The sequence below is a fragment of the Nuphar pumila genome, chromosome 4 (assembly GCF_984573655.1).
Source record: "Nuphar pumila chromosome 4, dmNupPumi1.hap1.1, whole genome shotgun sequence".
Lineage (NCBI taxonomy): Eukaryota > Viridiplantae > Streptophyta > Magnoliopsida > Nymphaeales > Nymphaeaceae > Nuphar > Nuphar pumila.
In genome coordinates, this window is record NC_143252.1 from 8,256,373 (window position 1) to 8,275,349 (window position 18,977).

Genomic DNA, 18,977 nt, shown 5'->3' on the forward strand with positions numbered 1-18,977 from the left:
AAAGTGTTATTAGAGCATCTGGTAGGGCAGAGTACTGTTGAATACTTGCTGGTTTGCTGATCTTCACTGCTGCACCAACCTTAAACTCTTGTGAACCTGCACAACAATAGGAAAGCAAATACAGATAAGTAAAACTATCAATCTGCAGATATCGATTGACTGTGTGTGCAAGCATCATGCATGTTTATATGGTAATGAAACTTCAATGCAAGCATATATTTTTTCCTAAATATGTTATATGTGTCAATGTAAAAGTGCACATACTCGGTCGTGTTTCTGTGAGAAAAATGAAATAATATTCATGCACGCACAAAATGCATAAATCGGCACTGCATATATGCATGTATGTGCATAGAACATAATTATTCTATGAAAGTGATATATCTGTGTGCGTGTAACTGTATGTAAGCATCTTAAATCGAACACAAACATAATGACCATGCTTAGATGCACATATACACAGACGCATGCACGAGTGCACAGACTTGATAAAATCAGATTTTGCGATGATAGATGCATATCATGGCATCCACATGAATACATGTACATCAATCAGAATACGGAGAGTTTATATTGAACCAACACACAGCAAGATCCATGAAAGCAAAGACTATGTTCGCATGAATCATGCAGATATACTGCTGTATGTATGAATGAATGATATTGCAACACATGATATGACCCACTATATATTGCATGGATGTAGTCACAGCAAAAAGATATTTGTTCGTGCCTATCGTTTGGGGTTTTTGGAGCCCTCACCTTGTTCTTCAAGATTAGGGTTTTAAGAATCCTAATCTTGTTCCGTTAATTGAGGGCATCCCAACCCTAATCAGGTCCATCTTCATGGGGCTTTTACCCCTAATGCTTACCTCTGCCGGAATCCGGCAAGATCGTCGGATCCCATCGGTTTCGAGTGCATCTGACCCTTTCCCATCACCACCCATATCGGAACAGTCAAGGAGAGAGAGAGAGAGAGAGAGAGAGAGAGAGAGAGAGGATTCTCCAGTGTGTTGTGCTCCCTCGCCGTCGACGCGCGCGTCGCTGGCCGGCAGGCTGCCGAGATCGGCATCTCCTCCCCTCTCTGGGGTATTTCCGTCTTTAAGGCTTACAAAATAAACCTCATAATTGATATTTTTCATATCAATGGTTAAAACAAAATATAATGCACATGGATGATTTCAAAATAGGTATCTACAAAGATGCGGTTGATTAATGATTATATTAAGTATTTCAAATGGGTGGATGATATTCTCCCAATTTCAAACGGCACGTCAGATCTTATAACATTTTCAAATAGGTTGTCTGTATTTTCAAATTTGCCAAAAAATGTATTGTCTGATAATTCTTGAAACAGGTTAAGGGTCTTAAATTTTACTCTGCAATTTATATTCTTGATAATGTTTATTGTTTAATGGTTCAGGCATGTCCTGGCTGAATGTTTGAATATTTTGTTTTTACTGTTTAGTGCCTGTGACTTTCTGAATTTTTCAGATAGGTTGTTAGAGTATTGGAATTGCTATAAAATTACAATTAAAATGCAGAAAATAAAACTCTAACCCTTATCTTAGTTTTCAAGGTTTTACTATTCTATGTTTTAAAATTTGTAAAAACAGGGTTAAAAACGAAATTTGTTGCATATGAGTGGTTAAAACCTTGGAAAATTGAAGTGGGTGGCTTTGAGCATGATATTTACAAGAGAGTGGCTAGAACTTATCGGTATTTGCAAACAGTGGTTATATTTTCTCTAAATTTTATAAATTCTTCCAAAATTATTAATTTTTCAGAAAAGTTGTTTGAGTTCTCATATTTGCAGAAAAGTTGTCTGAGCTTCTTTTTACAAAAGGGAGTTCTCCGAATTTTGAATTTTACAGTTCAGTATAGAGTTCAATAATAATTGCAGTTTAACTGTGTAGGCTTGATATATTTATAGAATGATGGTTTAAATATTCTGTTTTTACTGTTAAGTGACATGTAACTTTTTGTTTTTACACAATGGGTGTTGAGAACTTAAAAAGTGATTATAAAATCATTATGAAATTGTAGAAAAATATATATGTTCTTTTTGCATGAGAAATTAGACGCAATCATGGCTTAGCATAAGTATTATTGTTTTATCCTGTTTGAAAACTTGCCTTAATGTGGGAGTTTATCCACCTTCATAGGCAAATGGGAGAATGTCAGTATTATGCCCATGAAATGCATAGAGGTATTTTCAATTTCAAATGAAGCAATATATTGTGGATATAAAATTCTTATGAATAAGAATAAGATTCATTGAGATTATTAATTATTTTGCACATTAAGGATTTAGGAACCCTAAATTTGTGCATTTGAATGAGGGCTTCAAGAGCACTAATCAGCCATGATCAAAACCGTGGGAATAGGGCATTGATGCTTGTACTGTAACTAGTTTCACACCCTCTTTTATCAAAGTTTGCAGAGAACCCTGGCAAAAAACATGATGATTTTGCAAGTGGTTGAATGTTGAGATTATTCAAAAACGATGTTTTTGCTTGTCTACATTAGTGCCAAATTTGCATGATTTGAAAATGTCTCACAACAAAATGATGAATGTAATTTTTTCCTGCAGATTATGATGAATCTGAAATTTTGGCACCAGATATGAGCTAAGATCTAATTGCACCGGACCAGGTTTGTCTAGATCAAGTCAACTTAACTGGAAGGAATCATCAAGCATTTCAGGTTAATATGAACATATTAGAGAATCTAATTAAGTAGATTGAATTGGATCTACTGAAGTTGGATCAGATTGGACACTATGGACTCCATTTGACCCAGATGAACCAGTGTGGGCCCAAATTAGGCTTGATAAACCCGATCCAACCTAGTTGACCAAGTTAGATTGGATTGGGTCATATTCTAATAGACATTGTTGGATCTAATAAAATATATTGGATTTTGTACAACCTGAATGGATCTGAATAGATCTGATTGAATTAGTTTGAGTCCAGACAATACGATTGGAGTCGGTTGGACTGGCTTGAGCAGAGTGGATCATTGAAACAAAACCATATATGTACCTAGGACACCTAAAAAGATTTTGATGGGCTTTTCATTAACAATACCCATGTCGGTCAAATTTTTTTTATGTGGTGTTTTAGATCTATGATCTATTTTGGTATTACGTTTGAATACCTCATGCTTATGAGTTTTGAGACTGTTTATTTATTGAGTTAAATAACTGAATATTGGATCTAAATACATAGATTCATTTCTATAATCATTTTTCACTAAAAACTCATTGTATGGTTTGAATCTAGTTAGGGATGGTAGTGGACTCGGGCAGGGGTAGGGGACAAGGTCCCCACTCCCACCCCATCTCAAAATCCTGTCCTTCATCCTTGCCTCCATCTTTTGATTTTAATCTCCATTCCCGCCTTCATTCTCGTTTCATGACCTTCATCCCCGGTCCAAACGGAGCAAGATGGGCCGGGGCTCCATTTCCCCTTTGTCCATTGCTATCCGTAAAGAAGGTTTGGGGATGGGACAGGCAAAGCAAGGTGGGGATCAGGACAACGACTGGGTGGGGGATAGCGTAATTTCATCCCCACACGGGTTTTGATTTCAACCTCCATTCCCGCCTTCATCCTCATTTCATGTCCTTCATCCCCAGTCCAAACTGAGCGAGACATAATGGGGCTCCATTTTCCCTCGGTCCATTGCCATCCCTAAAGAAGGTTTGGGGACAGGGCAGGGTAGAGCAAGGTGGGAACGGGATGATGATGAGGCGGAACGAGGGAAAGCATAAGTTCATCCCCACACGGGTCTTGATTTTAACTTTCATCCCCACCTCCATCCCCGGTCCAAATGGGGCGAGGTGGGGTCTCATTTTCCTTCGGTCCACTGCCATCCCTAAATCTAGTTATGATCTGAATTGGGGCTTTGCCTAATATGGGTAAGTTTATATCCAAATTAACATGATGAGATCCAGAGTTATTTATATTGCCATAATTGATCTATATATGTTTCATGCATGTGTGCTTTGTATGGTTCTCTTTAGATCTTCTGATTGTATGGATTCATATTTGACTCAGATTTTATGATGAATCTGAATAATATCAAGCTAGATATTTGGACTTAATAATATATTTTTTATAGATATGGGTTTGGACTATAGTGAAATCCTAATTACTCAAGAATAAGCATGTAAAGGAGTTTGATATAGTTTATTTATGTTCGGTCTAAGATTATGTAATGAGTGTGAATAGTTGGTTATTGAATATAATTTGATCTACATATATGATGGATTTAGACTACAATCAAATCCTTTTGTTACCTATGATTTTGCTTAAGCTATCTAAACTTGCACGAAAATTCATTTTTTCACTATGGGTGGTGTTGAACTTGATGATAACATCACAAGTTAGTTTTGGATATAGACTCATATAAATCCAATGGATATGGGTATAAAAAAAAATTATTCGTTAATTGATCTGAATGATGAGATATAAAAAGACAACTTTCATCAAAATATGAAATTGATGCATATCTAAATTGAATTTGGATTTGAGAACTTAAGCTTTATTCCTAATGCATGTTGCTTTTAATTTGTGATGTCTTAAATGTACACATATTGCTTAATTGCAATACATTAGAAAAGTAAAAACCAAATTATAATTTGCACATGCATGTAGATATTTATTTTCATATAATAATAAATAATTATCATAAATCATGTTCCTTATGGTTTGCTCGTATGAATGCATGAAAGGTGTTTTTCATGCTTTAGAAGCTTTATGCTTGGTATGCAACATAGTTTTATTCATGTTTTTAGTAACTATTTAGATTTAAACATATTGATTCAAAATGATCAGGTGATGGTTAACCTGATGAGAGTTAAAACATGTTTTATGTGATAATGATGTACATGGATCATGTGAGTGTTCCATATAATGAAAAATGTGAATAGTGAAAGTATTTATTATATTTGGCAAATCATGATTTTTTCATAAAAGTCATTAGTTGATCAAAATCTATAGTACTACACTGGTATGCATATGAATTTTTTGCAAAGTTATTAGCACATGATGATGCCTCATATTATGGTCATGCAAGAGTTATAAAAAAAAAAACTCATGACTAACTAAAAAAGTAAGACATGTATACTCTGATGTACTCTAATAAAGTAAGGCAACCTGAATGATATATGTACAAATTAATTCACCATGGTGATCCATATTTGTTTGCTTAAGAGCTTAAACAACATAACTGAGGGTGTAGTGGATGTGAAAACGAAAATAAAATTTTGAACATAACATTGTACATTAAAGGTTTATGATTAAAAATTTGACATGATATAAAACCCATATAGTTATATGAAATGAGTGCATTGTGAATATACTCATGATAGAGATATATCATGAAAGAAAAATCTAGTTAATGTATATAAAACCTCATGATGTTATAGCTAAACTCATATTATATGTGAAAAGAATTATGGTTTATATAACGATGGAAAGACCATATGAATAAGTGTAAAATAACTCATAGCATGTGTGAAAAACCTCATACTTGAAAAATAAATGATGAAAATTTTCACATGACAATATGAGAAATAATTCATAGCATGTGAGAAAACATCGTACTTAGAAATTAATATAACATTGAAATTATGTGTTTATTTGGTGCATGTTTTATCATGAAGTGTTATATATGATACATGATGCACCAGTTGTGATATAATAGGCTTGTTTATCTCATATGGTCAAGTAGGAGATGTTGGATCTAGGTACCAAATCCATTATAGCTATAAGGTATCACAAAAGAGCCACAAAAATGGTGAGATCATTAAGAGTTATTTATGTAATTTAATTATTAGATTTGATAGTATTTAGTATGGGTTATGGATATGGTTACAGGATTAAAGGGGCATTATCTCCAAGTTGGTAGGTTACCATAAGGGGATCTTGTAAAAGGCTGGGTGAGATTAGCAATCTTACCATTTACAACCACAAAACCCACTTTACTGTGTTGTAGCTCAGTACAAGTGGGACCCACAGAGGGGTGGGTTTTGTGGTTGTAACCCAGCATTTTACAGGATCCCCTATCTTGTTTTTGTATGGTTTCCAATTTTCGTGGTTGGCTGGTGTAATATAAGCGATAGTTCTAGAAGCAGGGATATGTGTGTTAGAGAAAGAAAGTGCCTCATCCCACGCTGGGAGGAAACAAAATAGGGAAGTTCGATAGGATTTCAGTAATGATGAAAATGACCCTCCCATTCTCACAAAATCACAGTGGTTATGCACTTGTAGCACAACTAATATGAACGTACCCAAGTTCATGTGTATTTTGGGGGTGAGGAACTCTCACCATGAACTAGGTCACTTAATGGGCCCACCCAACAAGCATCAAATATTTTTTTTTTTTTAAAGGCAAGCTGGGGTTAGGCAGACCCCTGCCAGATATCTCTTAAGCCCCATGCGGCAGAGGGATTCAAACCTGGGCCATCAGCTTGGCACAGGACCCCACTTACCACATGGGATACCACCTCGCTGGTCAACAAGCATCAATTTTGAGATGTCAAGTCTGTAGATTCTTGCCCCAAGGGGGGTTGGCATAGTGGGGTGGGGCCCTTGGCCACTAGAATGGTGGTCAAGGTTTGATTCTCATGGGTGTCTTCTGTGTGCAAGCCAATGGCCAGCATAGGCCCTGGGGATGGGGGTCCTAGCCTTGGAGTTTTACGCCGTCAGCATGATAACCATAGGTATGGCAGGCCGAGCCAGCACGACCAGTTCTTCGTGCCCGGTGTGGTTTTTTCTGGTTATAAATAAAAAAAAAATCTGCAGATTCTTGCTATGCTCACAACCATGAAGAAGATGTCCTTTTCTTGGTTTTTCTTTTGTAGGAAAAAACCTGATCAAGAAGTGTAAAAAGAAAATAATAATAGCAACAAAAACAAAACAAAATTCCCATGCTCTGATGTTGAGACCTATGTCACAAATATAGCCGTTAAATCCAATATAATGCCGAAATTCAAAATGTATCTTATTTTACAGTTAAGTTTTTGTCACAATATCAACGCAGTGAAAGCAGTTTTGGTAACATGGATGCGTGACTACATTTTCTTAAAATTTTCTCGAGAAAAATTAGCTTTTTTAAAAAATCACAATATTTCCCAAGAACGAGATTGGTGATATTGGTTTAGATCCACCAAAGCCATCTGATAGCCACAAATTTTATTGAAATTCAAAGGCCATAATTTCTCTCTCTCTCTCTGATTATGACAAGAATGCAAGTGGCAAAACCAAGCTAACAATTTGTGCGTTTGGATAGACTGAGAAACGGCACAAATTGCAGGATTTGTACTATAAAACAAATAGCTTAGCATTCGAATCCTGGACTGGCAAAGTCTAGCACATTTCACCAGCTTCCCAGGTTCCACAATTCGATAGCTAAGGATTACCAACTTCAAAGACAATCCGAGTTGAAGTATCCAAACACGGTAGATTTGGCTGAACATAGTTTTCTGTCAAGTCATTTGTTATAGATGATCCATTAGAAAAACAATGCTGTGGACATGACAACTGACGCATAGATTTAACTTAATAGCTTAGGAAAACAGAAGAGGTTCTAGACTAGGGGTGGACACCCAAAACAATCTTCTCCAATTTTCCTCAAGCACTCCTCAGATTTGGGTACCGTACCATGAAATACGTATCCAACATTCCTTGTTATGCTGAATGTCATACAGATAATGAATGACAAATGACGCGGATTGTTCAATCACATTAAGACATTACCATTGGTAATCCTAAGACATGCTTTTCCTGGCTTCAGATTGTATGTTTGATCTTCATAGGCCAGTTTTTACATCCAGTTTACATCATGCTTCAAAAAATTACACTCGGAAAATACCCAGAAGGAAAACCTGAATATTTCAGGAGTCCTATCACCTTCGTTGCTAAAGAACATGGGTGAAAGGGAACCTGAGAATTAAACTAATACATCAAGATGGTAACAAAGCAAAATCCTTATGAATAAGGATGATGTCGATGTCGGTCCTTCTCGCGCGAAGAAGAATAACTATGGTAGTCACCTCTATCTGCAAGACAATTAAGTTCCTAATTAGAGAAACAAAACCAACATGAGATTCATATGCAGGCAGAATACAACAGAGTAGGAATAAGAGGAAGTTGGCTACAAGAGATTTATAGTCTGCATCACATACCCCGAGATGACTGATGTCTTGATTTCTCCGAGTGTCCTGAACGATGCAAAGGAAGGTTACTATTATTACCCCCGAAACAAAATAAGTAGAGATAGATTAAAAGACCTGAAAACATCATAACCAGTTGAATGAAAATAAATGACAAAAGTAGTCGCTTTTTGCTTTACCGGTATCTTTTCCCTTCTCCTTGCTCCAATGACGACTTCTTTCCCTGAATTTATCTCTGTCCCTTTCTGTCTCCTTTTCTCTCTCTCTTTCTCTATCAGAATCCCTTCCCCTCTCGCGATCATAGTCTCGATCTCTCTCACGATCCCGGGCTTTTGATCTCTCCTCTCTCTCCTTCTCCTTACTCTTGTCCCCATTGGCATCCACCCTATGATGATCCACCTTTGTTTTCCCTAAGCCATCTTCATTCACCTCTCCTTCTTTTGGAGCACTCGGAGCATCTTCCTCACCCTTGCTTGATTCTTTCAGCAAGTCCAGTGCCACCTTTACCACATCCTTAGTGCCAGCAGTCTCCGTGTTTGGTGTCCCCGATTGAATGGGAGTGTTGCTCCCATTCGCTGTTGCCTATGGGAAAACTTAAAGATCAGCAATTTAGGTCAGAAGATCAACATTTGGATCATATTTCTGAATTTATATTGAACACAACAAAGCTTCACCTTTGGAATTGGGGTTTGAGAGTCCCGCGTCTTGCTGGATAATGTAAAAGAATCTGAATCTTTACATACAGGTATATACTGTGCCTTGGAAAGAGAGTAAAGATGAGCAAGTACTCTACACACTTCATCAATCCCAGCCTTATCTGCACCGAAAATAGTCCACCATGGTGGATTTTCAGGAAGGGGAAGCTGGAACCGACGAGCAGCAGCATAGACAACCCCACAGGCCACAACTTCACTTTTGAAGCGGACGCACAACGTTGTACGCAAACTACCACACAAAGACGAGCATGGCCAAGACAATCAAAAAGATAAAATCAGCTTATAATAGAGGAGCAATCCTGCTAATTTAATTATAAATAAATCCAGAATAGCAAAAACAGAATATTATGAATATGTTGAAAATTAAGAATTAATCAGAGCCTTTTGTCATCTCAAGAACAAGCATGAAAAGGAGTGGCTGAGATACAGCTTGCAAGATAGACCCTAATAAATTAGGTTTCCTTTCCATCTTGTTGGATGATGACCTAGAAAGGTTTCTATTGAAGAATCACATGTCATTCACAGCTTCCACCAAAATGAAGGCATGCCGACGATCAACAAGGGAATTATAGAACATGTAAAACATGTATCACTTCCTCCACAATGCCCCTTACAAGTCATGCATCTTTAAAGACCAGTCAAAATGAGAGGGTCATTGTTGGGATAGGTCTCATAACAGAACAGGGTGAACTCAAAAAGGTGGATATACCCATAGTGCTACTTCTTGTGGCCAAAAAAGGATGACTGGAGAATATGTTTATCCAAGAAAAGGAGCATTGACAATCCAATGGACTGAGCTTTCCCAGGAACAAACCAAAAGAGGTGCAAGATGGAGTGCTAGCGTCATGGTAGGCATTCTTGGGACTTGGTCTCGGATCGGTCACTCCTGACTCGGTGACTCGGTGACTCGGCTGAGTCATGGTTTTAATTTAATTTGTTAAAAATAAATAAGAAACATAGATTTTATATATGCAAAACTCTTTAAACAGTATGTTCATTTAAAATGTGGATTTTTCCTACATTGCATATATATAAATACATAAATATATGTATGTAATGCATATTATTGTCTCTCCCCAATGTTGTCAGTATTGGAATCAGATCTGTATTGTTTGGCCAACGATTCAGGTGAATTGACCAATACCGATTCTCAAGTGAGTCGTTCTGAATCGGCCAAAAAATAATTAAAAAATATTACGTGTCAATCAGAACGTGGCACGTTAAAGCCATTAAAATAATATTGCAAAAATTAATTTTAAGCTATTTTTACATTTATTAAAAAATAGCCAATTCAGGTCAGTATCGTATCAATTTTCTGGCGATACGATACGCACCGATACCGACAACATTGCCTCTTCCAGTCAATTAAGTATATTTTCAGCAATTACTATTTAATGATACATCTAAAATTGGTAGGAATTTGCTGACTTAACTATTTGACTGCATGTAGTCCACATTTTTTCATAATGCTTAATTGCTAATTAAGACTAACTAAATTCCTAAGGAAAGTTTCTAATTCTTTAGTGTGAATTTAATTTATAACCTTCCATTTCACAATTCTCTCTCTCTCTCAAACTCAAAAAATAGATGAGATGGCTGACTTGGGCGAGTCTAGAAAAAAATCAGCTGATTTGTCCGAGTCTCGGCTGACTCAACCAAATCAATGGTCTTGACTCGGCTGAGTTTAGTTCTAACCGAGTCAATTTAGTTTTTTAACTCGGTTAAGCACCAATACGATAGACTTGCCGAGTTTGCCAACTATGACTAGCGTAAGCCATGCTGCCAGACAAGTGCCACCTTGCAGGAAGAACACCAAATTAGGAAGCAAGTGGAACTCTCTGAAAACAAGCAAGGAATAAGAGAGTGTGAAGGAATAGGAGATGGAAGAGGAGAAAGTAGTCAAGGCATGGTGGTGACCCTATGCGATACGGACACAGACATGAACATGGATACAAAATGGACATGGGATGCTGATGTGGCTATTTTGAAAATTAATGTATTTACATATTTAATCATTTAAGCTAACCGAATATACATAATAATCCAATATAATACATAGATGAACAATTTCATGTCAATGTCAAATTTTAAAAAGGAAAACAACAATAACCAAAAGAAAAAAAATCACGAACATAAAATGAGCATAGATGAAGTCAGTGACACAACAGACTGTTAACACATGCCTGTCCATATCAATGGAATACAATGTGTAAAGCAATTGATTTCAGCATCACGTGGTGTTGGCAAGAATGCAAAAAGAGGCATCTGTGTGACACAGGTGGGAGGCAAATAGGCACTGAAAGTGTGAAACAAGGAACTGCACCAAGTACAAAATATGCAGGAGGGACAAAAGGAAACATGGGCATCACTAAAAAGAAATTGTCAATAATGGAACAGTCCACCATGAAAGAATCTATACAAGCAATATGGCCCAGAAAAAAAAAAATAAGACCAAGCACAGAAAAGACCATAAAGATCAAAGAGTGGATACTAGCTGCTAAAAGTCGAAAAAATGGCGAGCAGTCTAGATCAATGTTGTAAGTATCGTACTGTATCGTACAGTATGTATTTTTACTATGGGAAATAATTATATGATACACGATACGAGTGTGTTTCATATGTATCGTATGATACAAACATGTATCGTACTGTATTGTACAATACAAGGTCTATTGTATGATACACCTTCGGCGTACTTTAAAAAGGGCCGAATTGTAATCTTTTTTTTAAGACCTCTTGAAGGCCGACTCCCTCATTTGTATAAAAGTCATTAGAGGGGTATCCACGCACCCTAGGAGTCCTGAGAGCGCTTTAAAGGCCGATCCATGTGTAAGGAAGAGGGCTTTTGCAATTTGTTCTAGTAAGAGTGCATTTCTACCATTTTTCACTCAAGTGGATTAAGGTAAAAAATCTTTATCATAAGTAAAATTACAAAACTATCATCCAAAAAATTCTGCATCAGGGGGCCCTGCCTCCTGCAACCCCTCGCCAACTTACCGTGAAGTTGGATCAACGAAAATTACGAATTTATATCAAGGTAGAAATCAGGTTCCACGCTCAAAAGACGACATCAGATGATCTGGCATAGCAATGGGGAACTCAAGTAATGAGTAGAAACGGATTGAAAATCAAGTGCAACTATTGCTATAATGTTTTTATTTATCTAATGTGAAAGTATGAGTCTTGTGGCATGTTTTTAATTGCAAGATATTTAATATTTTTCATTGTTCTTTTGAGATAGTTGATGTTTAATGATGTCTTATGCAGCTCATAGAGACATAAACGATTCATATGTGTTTTTATGGTTGTATTTTATGCAATTCATCATTATTTCATGTGTTATGATTTTTTTAGAATTTTTGCTATTTTTCTGACTTTTCATGATTTTTTACAAATTTTGAAAACTTTTATTAAAAAATTATGATTTTTTTACGATACGATACATATCTTATTTTGGGCCCAACTGGTACGGATAACGATATGATACTTAAACCTTGGTCTAGGTAAAAGTGTTGATCACAGAAGGTTGAAAATGATCACTGCAAGGGGCAACCTAAAGAACGATGGTTGTGGGTGACCTAGGGCAACCTAGCCCTTGTATTAACTGGCTGAATTTGTGCCTAGTACTTATCAAACTTTGGTCTTGGGCACTGCCCATGGCCCACTTGTTTGGCCCACAAAGTACAAAAAAACGATTTGGGTTGGGCCAAATCTTGGCCCAAAATAATTCTAAAAAGAAAAAAATTATATTTTTCAAATGGTTAGTAGCCCGCAAGCCTGTTGGGGTCAGCTCGGACACAACTAACTATAAATATGTTCAGTTTTGGTCTAAGACTTATTCAAATTGAGCCAGAAAACCTGACCAAAATGGGTTGGGTTCGCTTCAACCGCCATGACACTCATATAGGTGTCCAGCCCTTAAGACCAAGAGTCAACAAATGCATGAAAATGGTTGGAACTCAAAGATAAGGCATTGGGGAAAAGGCCATACATGCAACCTCACCCTTGAGGGTCCAATTAAGAGACTACTCATCCTCCCAGAAAAGGACAGATATCCTTGGAAGCAAGTGTGCAATAACAAGGCCTAAGGAACAAAATAACTAGAATTAGAGCAAAAACGTCAGTCATTTTACATTTGAATCGCTTCGCAGTTCATATTCAAGGGAAGCCATGAAAACAATCAAATGCCAAATTAATAACAATGCAAAGAACTTGGCCTCAAACTTAGAACACAAGGACAAACCCAACCATAATTGGCACACAACCTAGCTCAAGTGAATTGTCCATGATAAAAAATACCCACCTAGACCTTGGATAAATTCATAAAACATATAAATGGTCCAACATAACAAGGCAATTCTATCTCATAGTGAACTTGGAGAAAGAACTGCAAACCCATGGCTAAAGCTGGAAGAAAGCACCATAAGCAAGTCCACCCTCCTTTGCTAATAGTATGACCAAAGTCCACCACCTCAAGATCATGAAGAAGCCTTTATTCCTAAGCCGCAGACTTTTTTTTTTTGGGGGGGGGGGGGGGGGGGGGGGGGGGGTCTTAATAAATCCAACTCTACCAACATGAACTATGTGGTTGCCACGCACAGGTCAGTAGTGAAAGTGCACAAGTGTTCTCTAGAGGTGATTGTTGTTTGGTTGCACACGGGGCTTCTTTCATTCTTCACATTTGAATTTTTGAACCTATTTGTTGGCATATGTGGATGCAGAGAACAAGTGCAGACATCATGCTCCATGGTAATATCAATTAGCAATGTCAAATGGTCTTTGTGTTTTGGCTCATTTTGCTATGTATTCAATGGATCCATTCTTTTCAACGACCTCTTTATTTGGCAGGTTTTCAAAGGATTTATCAGGCATACTGCTATATACTAGCTTGTGTTTTTGAGCTACATATAATAGGGATCTTTGGTCCCTCAAACTCTTTTTTAGTTGAAGCTTTGCTAACAAAATACCTTTGTATTTTTCTCATCTTAACAGAGGGCATAAACAAGTTTCTTTTTTTTTATCTAAATAAAAATGACTGTTGCTTTTTTATTTATTTTTTGTCAAAGCTATCTTTGAAAATCAAGAACTTCACTTAATTGAGCCTAAAAAAAATTCCTCAATTGTGAATTTTCGGAAATAGAAGTCGGAAAAGCATGTTTTCTCTGCTCAAGAGATCTTCCAAAAAACAACTGTCAAGCTGGAACCCATTAAATCATTTGTTAGTGTACCATAGTTTATGCCTTTACACTCCAGTAAACATATCATAGCAAAGATGAAATAGGACTACAGATACATGTCATGGTGTTAATAAACCCTCATAAGAAACATGAGGTTAAATCTTTAACATCAGCGGGCAGCAAAAGCTCAAGGATGAACCTTAAGATAGGTCCACATTTTGAGTTTGGCTTCCATCATAAAAAGGAACAAGGGAGTGATACAAAACACATTTCAAAACCAGTAGTCCGTTTTTGTTTGCAAATAGTAAGTCCATAACTTGAGTTTGGATTCCAAAGGGATGTCTTCAACAGACAACTTTTAGTCTAGAGTAAAAAATTAAAATATATCAATACAAGAAACACATTGATTTTGATATAAATAATTCGCATGTACATCTTCCCATAACATGTTAGACCATACTCCATATTATGGTAGTGAAGGGACTTTCTCAAAAATCATGCTTGACCATAAGCATAAGCACACAAGTGATGCATATAACCTTCAAATGTATCATTAGTAGTTCATCAGAGTCAAACATAAAAAAACATGAATTATTGGTAATTATATATACCGATAAATGTTAATTAGATATCAACATCACAGGGCTGTGTACCTGTCATTGGCCAGATTCCATGCTTCCTGCCTCAATTCCTTAGGAGCTCCAAGAGTTTCAAGATAGGAAGGAATGAACTTATGAGGATGTTCAACATGACAGATAAAGCCCATCTCTTTCAGTAAGTGGCGTTCTGTTCTATTCAATTCCATTTTCAATTCAGTGTATTTCTGCTAAATAGAAAAAATAATACATGCTTACACATCCAGAGCTGCATCAATAAATTGGGTGCAAATGACATGACCAACATATTCACAATCAAGTAAATAACAAAACTAACTTTCCATCAAGAATAGAAATTGGTGCATGGAGAGATGGGTGCACACACACACACACACACAAGGCATTGGAGTTCCACAAACTATATAAACATTCAAAGATTAACATATTTGTGGAGACCATATGGAATTTCACTTGGAGTTGTTAGAAAAGGACAGAAAAAAGGACCAAAAAGTGAGATTTCAGGGGGAAAGGAAGCAGAGAAATACAAGCAAATTACCTTGGAGAAAAGGTCAAAATGCTCAAGTGGGCGATTTTCTCTCCTACACTCCATTCGGTGAAACACCAAGAAGATGTACTTAGCTTTTCTAGGACTTTCTTCCAGCTTTGAGGCAAGCCAAACACAGGTGGCAGCAACCTTCTGAAAAATAAACAACAAGCTGCATCATATGCAGATCATGGCAACCAATATCGGAAATCAAATGCAAAGTATAAAAGGGAGAAAGAGAAAGAATAGCAAAGTGCTCCTTATTCTTAGCAGTTTACTATACTCCTTGAACATCTTGTGTGGAGCTGTTCTTAGAGACCAAGTTGCTGAGTAAAACCAGCAGGGAGCCAATTCAAGGTAATCATGCTGAACACAAACCAACAATATCAATAAAATACATTTCACTTATCGTTTGTCATAGACATAAGTTTACATACTACTATGACAAAATTCAACTTTATATATGTTACGATCTGATTTTCGTCATTTGGTAATTCTATGTAATATGAATTCATCATTTTTTTTAGTTTATTGCACAGAGAAACCACATCCAAGATCGGAGACGTGGCCGCATTGGTTTTAGCCTACCATACCTCTCGGAAGCATAAAACTCCGCAAGTGCCCATATTAGTTCTTTCTCGTGTACAATCATTAATTTTCATCATTTGGTAAGTCTATGCAATCTGAATGAATCATTAATCACTCAAACCTGAAGATGAACTATTATTGCATTGGTTCTTTTTCCAGTATACTAACTACATTAAATAAAACATAACATTAGCAAAATAAAATATGAAGGGTTCATTTAGTTCAAGTAAAACAATTTTCAGTTATGATTGCTGGAGAAAGCTATGTAACATCTGGTTATATCATAAGCTTTCCAGAATATACCAAGTTGAAATGTTTCTAGCAGTGTCGCTAAGTCATCAAATAGACTAGCCAAGTTCCAAGGGTTAGCATGCAAGTGAATATATGCATAATAGTTATAGAAACCTTGCAATTCGTCCATAACCAATGAAAAGCATACAAGAGTAACAATTGGCAAAGACATACTAACTTTGACATTGAATCGGGCAAAAGACTTCTTGCAGTAGAAACGGTGGAAAAGAACCTGTCCTGTTGCCATAACTGCTTGAGGTCTGTACCAATAAAACTTAAGAAAAACAAACAAAAGAAAAGCTACAACAGCATGGAGGGGAGAAAAAGTAAAAAAAAAAAGAAAGACAGCATGAGAGGAGGAAAGGATACAATGTGAGCAATATGCCACTTTCTTGGATCAAGTCACACCCATAAAGTCGGAGAGTCATTTCTGTTTGCTCATCAATGCCATCCTTTCTAGAAGGTGAGTTCTTTAGTTGTTCATCCGTGACATAGAATGTGTCTATTGCGGTGTAAATCATCTTGTAATCAGGCTAAATTTTCCAAATCATGTAGTTACTGCACCCGTACAGAGTCAAAAAGAAAAAAAAAAGAGTTAATAGAGCAGAAATCGGTATCCTCTTCTATGATATCACCAAAATTTACTATCTCAAAAACCCAATTTTTCTCTACCAATTACTAAAAAGTACAATCCTCTGTTGGAAAGAAAGTTTTTCACGTTTATGGTTAAGCTACACAGGAACTAATTTAATTATCGTAAAGACTCGACTCTTTCAATTAAAGTGAGTAACCGAATCACTTGTTCAAGAACTCTACTCGTGATTTCACAAATCACGCAGACTTATAAACAAGCAAGAATCACAACCCAATTTGAAGCCCCAATTCCTAAACAGCCAAGAAAACGCAACCAAATTTCGCAATGCAACACCAATCGAAAGCGTAAAAAACATACCGCGTACACGGCTTCAATCACCCAAAGAAAATATGGTTCTGACGAGACTAGTCAAAGAAGAAAAGACTAACCCTAGCTTTTCACTACAACCCATGAATCTGAATCGCGTAAAAACAAAATGTGATTCGCCAAACAACCCAATAAAGCAAACTAACCCTAGAAAGTCAAAAATAGAAGGAAAATAAGCAACCCACCGAATAAACTCGAACGCGGAGACCACGATCCCTTTATCCCAATCCGACGAGTGATGAGCCGATCGTTTCCCTTCTCTACCTCCTCCAAGAACAAGAAAACCAGACACTCAGAGAGAGAGAGAGACGCAGGGTTAGGAAAAGGGGCAGTTAAATGAGTCGGGTTTCTATGGGATACCCGACCCGAACTGACATCAACCCGAATATCCGGATTTAGGGACGAAAATTGATGACCCGAATATTAACCGGGTCAAATCAAACACGATCCGGGAAAATGTCCGCTGGAGTTGGATATAATTTGTTGCCTTGATGTCAGACTAAGGGTGTCAATAGGTCGGATCTGGTTCATACCCTAGGTGAGTCCAAATCCGGATCTGGTTCATACCCTAGGTGAGGTGTGGGTACTGGGTTAGGACCCAGGTCTGATCAGGTCTATCATAAGGAAAAATCATACCAGGGACCTATAAGGATTACATGAACTAGGCCCGGTCCATACCCTTTGAAATAATACAGTATCAATGAGTAGAAACTCATAAATGCTACTTGTTTCGACTCAATCTGACATTGTAGATGTGATTTACTTGTTTTAGTTAGTGAGGATCGGTCCTTGGATCACCAGATTATGGTGTATGAACAGGTTTTCCTAGCTACTCAAAAAAACAATGGCTGTAATTTTTTTGGCTCAAAAATTATATTTTTAAACATGATCCAGTGACTGGTCTTTACTACGTAAAATGTGTAGATCGCATTTGCAGTGCCAGTTTTAGTTGAAACAAGTCGCACCTATGAGTTTCAACTCATTGATACCATATGGACATACAATGTACTTTATCTTAAATATAATATATGTTTTAAATATCATTTTAAGTTATATGAGTTGGAATTCATTTTCTTTATGCAACATAACTTGCATATTTTTTCAATAAAATTATGTTTATATATTAAATATTAAAATGAATTTTGTTGATTACAAATAAAGAAATTCTATGTCCTCATGTCCTATTATTCAAAAAGTTTAGAAACTCATGTTGAGTCAGGGTCTGTATCTTTGCGACATAGGACTAAAGGGAACCCTTTTTTAGAGTGATTATGCATCGATAACAAGTAAATTACAGTTTGGATCAATGTCGTTAGAATCAGTATTGTTTTGTTATTTTTTACACTGAGAAACCGCCACCAGGAACCGAGATCTAACCACGTTGGCTCTGCCTGTTGTATTTACGGTCACTGTCCTGGCAGCTTAAAACTCCGTGGGCTTACCCCTTGAATTGATTTTCAAAAGAATCAGCCGATTCAGACTCCGAACGGAACCGAGCTGAATCAGCAAATTTTTAACCATCCGTGCCTGAATTCTCTTCTCTGGCTTGAACCAGCAGCATGTAAGACCATGAATTTTTTTTTCCACAACTGACTGCATTAATGTTGTTAATTACAATCAGTCTTTTTTAAAAACAGTTACGATAATAAGCCTGAATCAAATCGTTTTCAATTGGTCATTTTAAATGATTTAAAAAAAAAATCAAAGAAACACATAACAGAAAAAAAAACTCATGAAAATATCTAAAAAAAGAGAAAATAGAGAAATAAAGTAAATGATAACTTTAAAGGGCAGAATAAAATATCAGAATATGCACGTAATGCCTAAACAATATAAATATCCAATAAATATCATAATTATCACAAGAATTAAAAAAGAAAACCAATTCAGGTGATTCTCAAGAAAGATCAGTGAACTGATTCAAA

The 18,977-nt window shown here is 36.6% G+C and overlaps 1 protein-coding gene across 1 annotated transcript; it reads right to left on the reverse strand.

Annotated features, from left to right (window-relative positions):
• Positions 1 to 7,724: 7,724 nt before the first annotated feature.
• On the reverse strand, positions 7,725 to 17,360 carry LOC149839254 (cyclin-L1-1-like). Its single transcript, XM_090002412.1, has 9 exons — positions 17,238 to 17,360; positions 16,461 to 16,649; positions 16,270 to 16,351; positions 15,225 to 15,365; positions 14,726 to 14,895; positions 8,854 to 9,124; positions 8,359 to 8,761; positions 8,192 to 8,227; positions 7,725 to 8,065 (listed from the first exon to the last, which is right to left on the reverse strand). The coding sequence occupies exons 2-9, from the start codon at positions 16,610 to 16,612 to the stop codon at positions 7,995 to 7,997; spliced, it is 1,326 nt and encodes a 441-aa protein (XP_089858538.1). The 5' UTR covers positions 16,613 to 16,649; positions 17,238 to 17,360; the 3' UTR covers positions 7,725 to 7,994.
• Between the last annotated feature and the right edge of the window lie 1,617 nt (positions 17,361 to 18,977).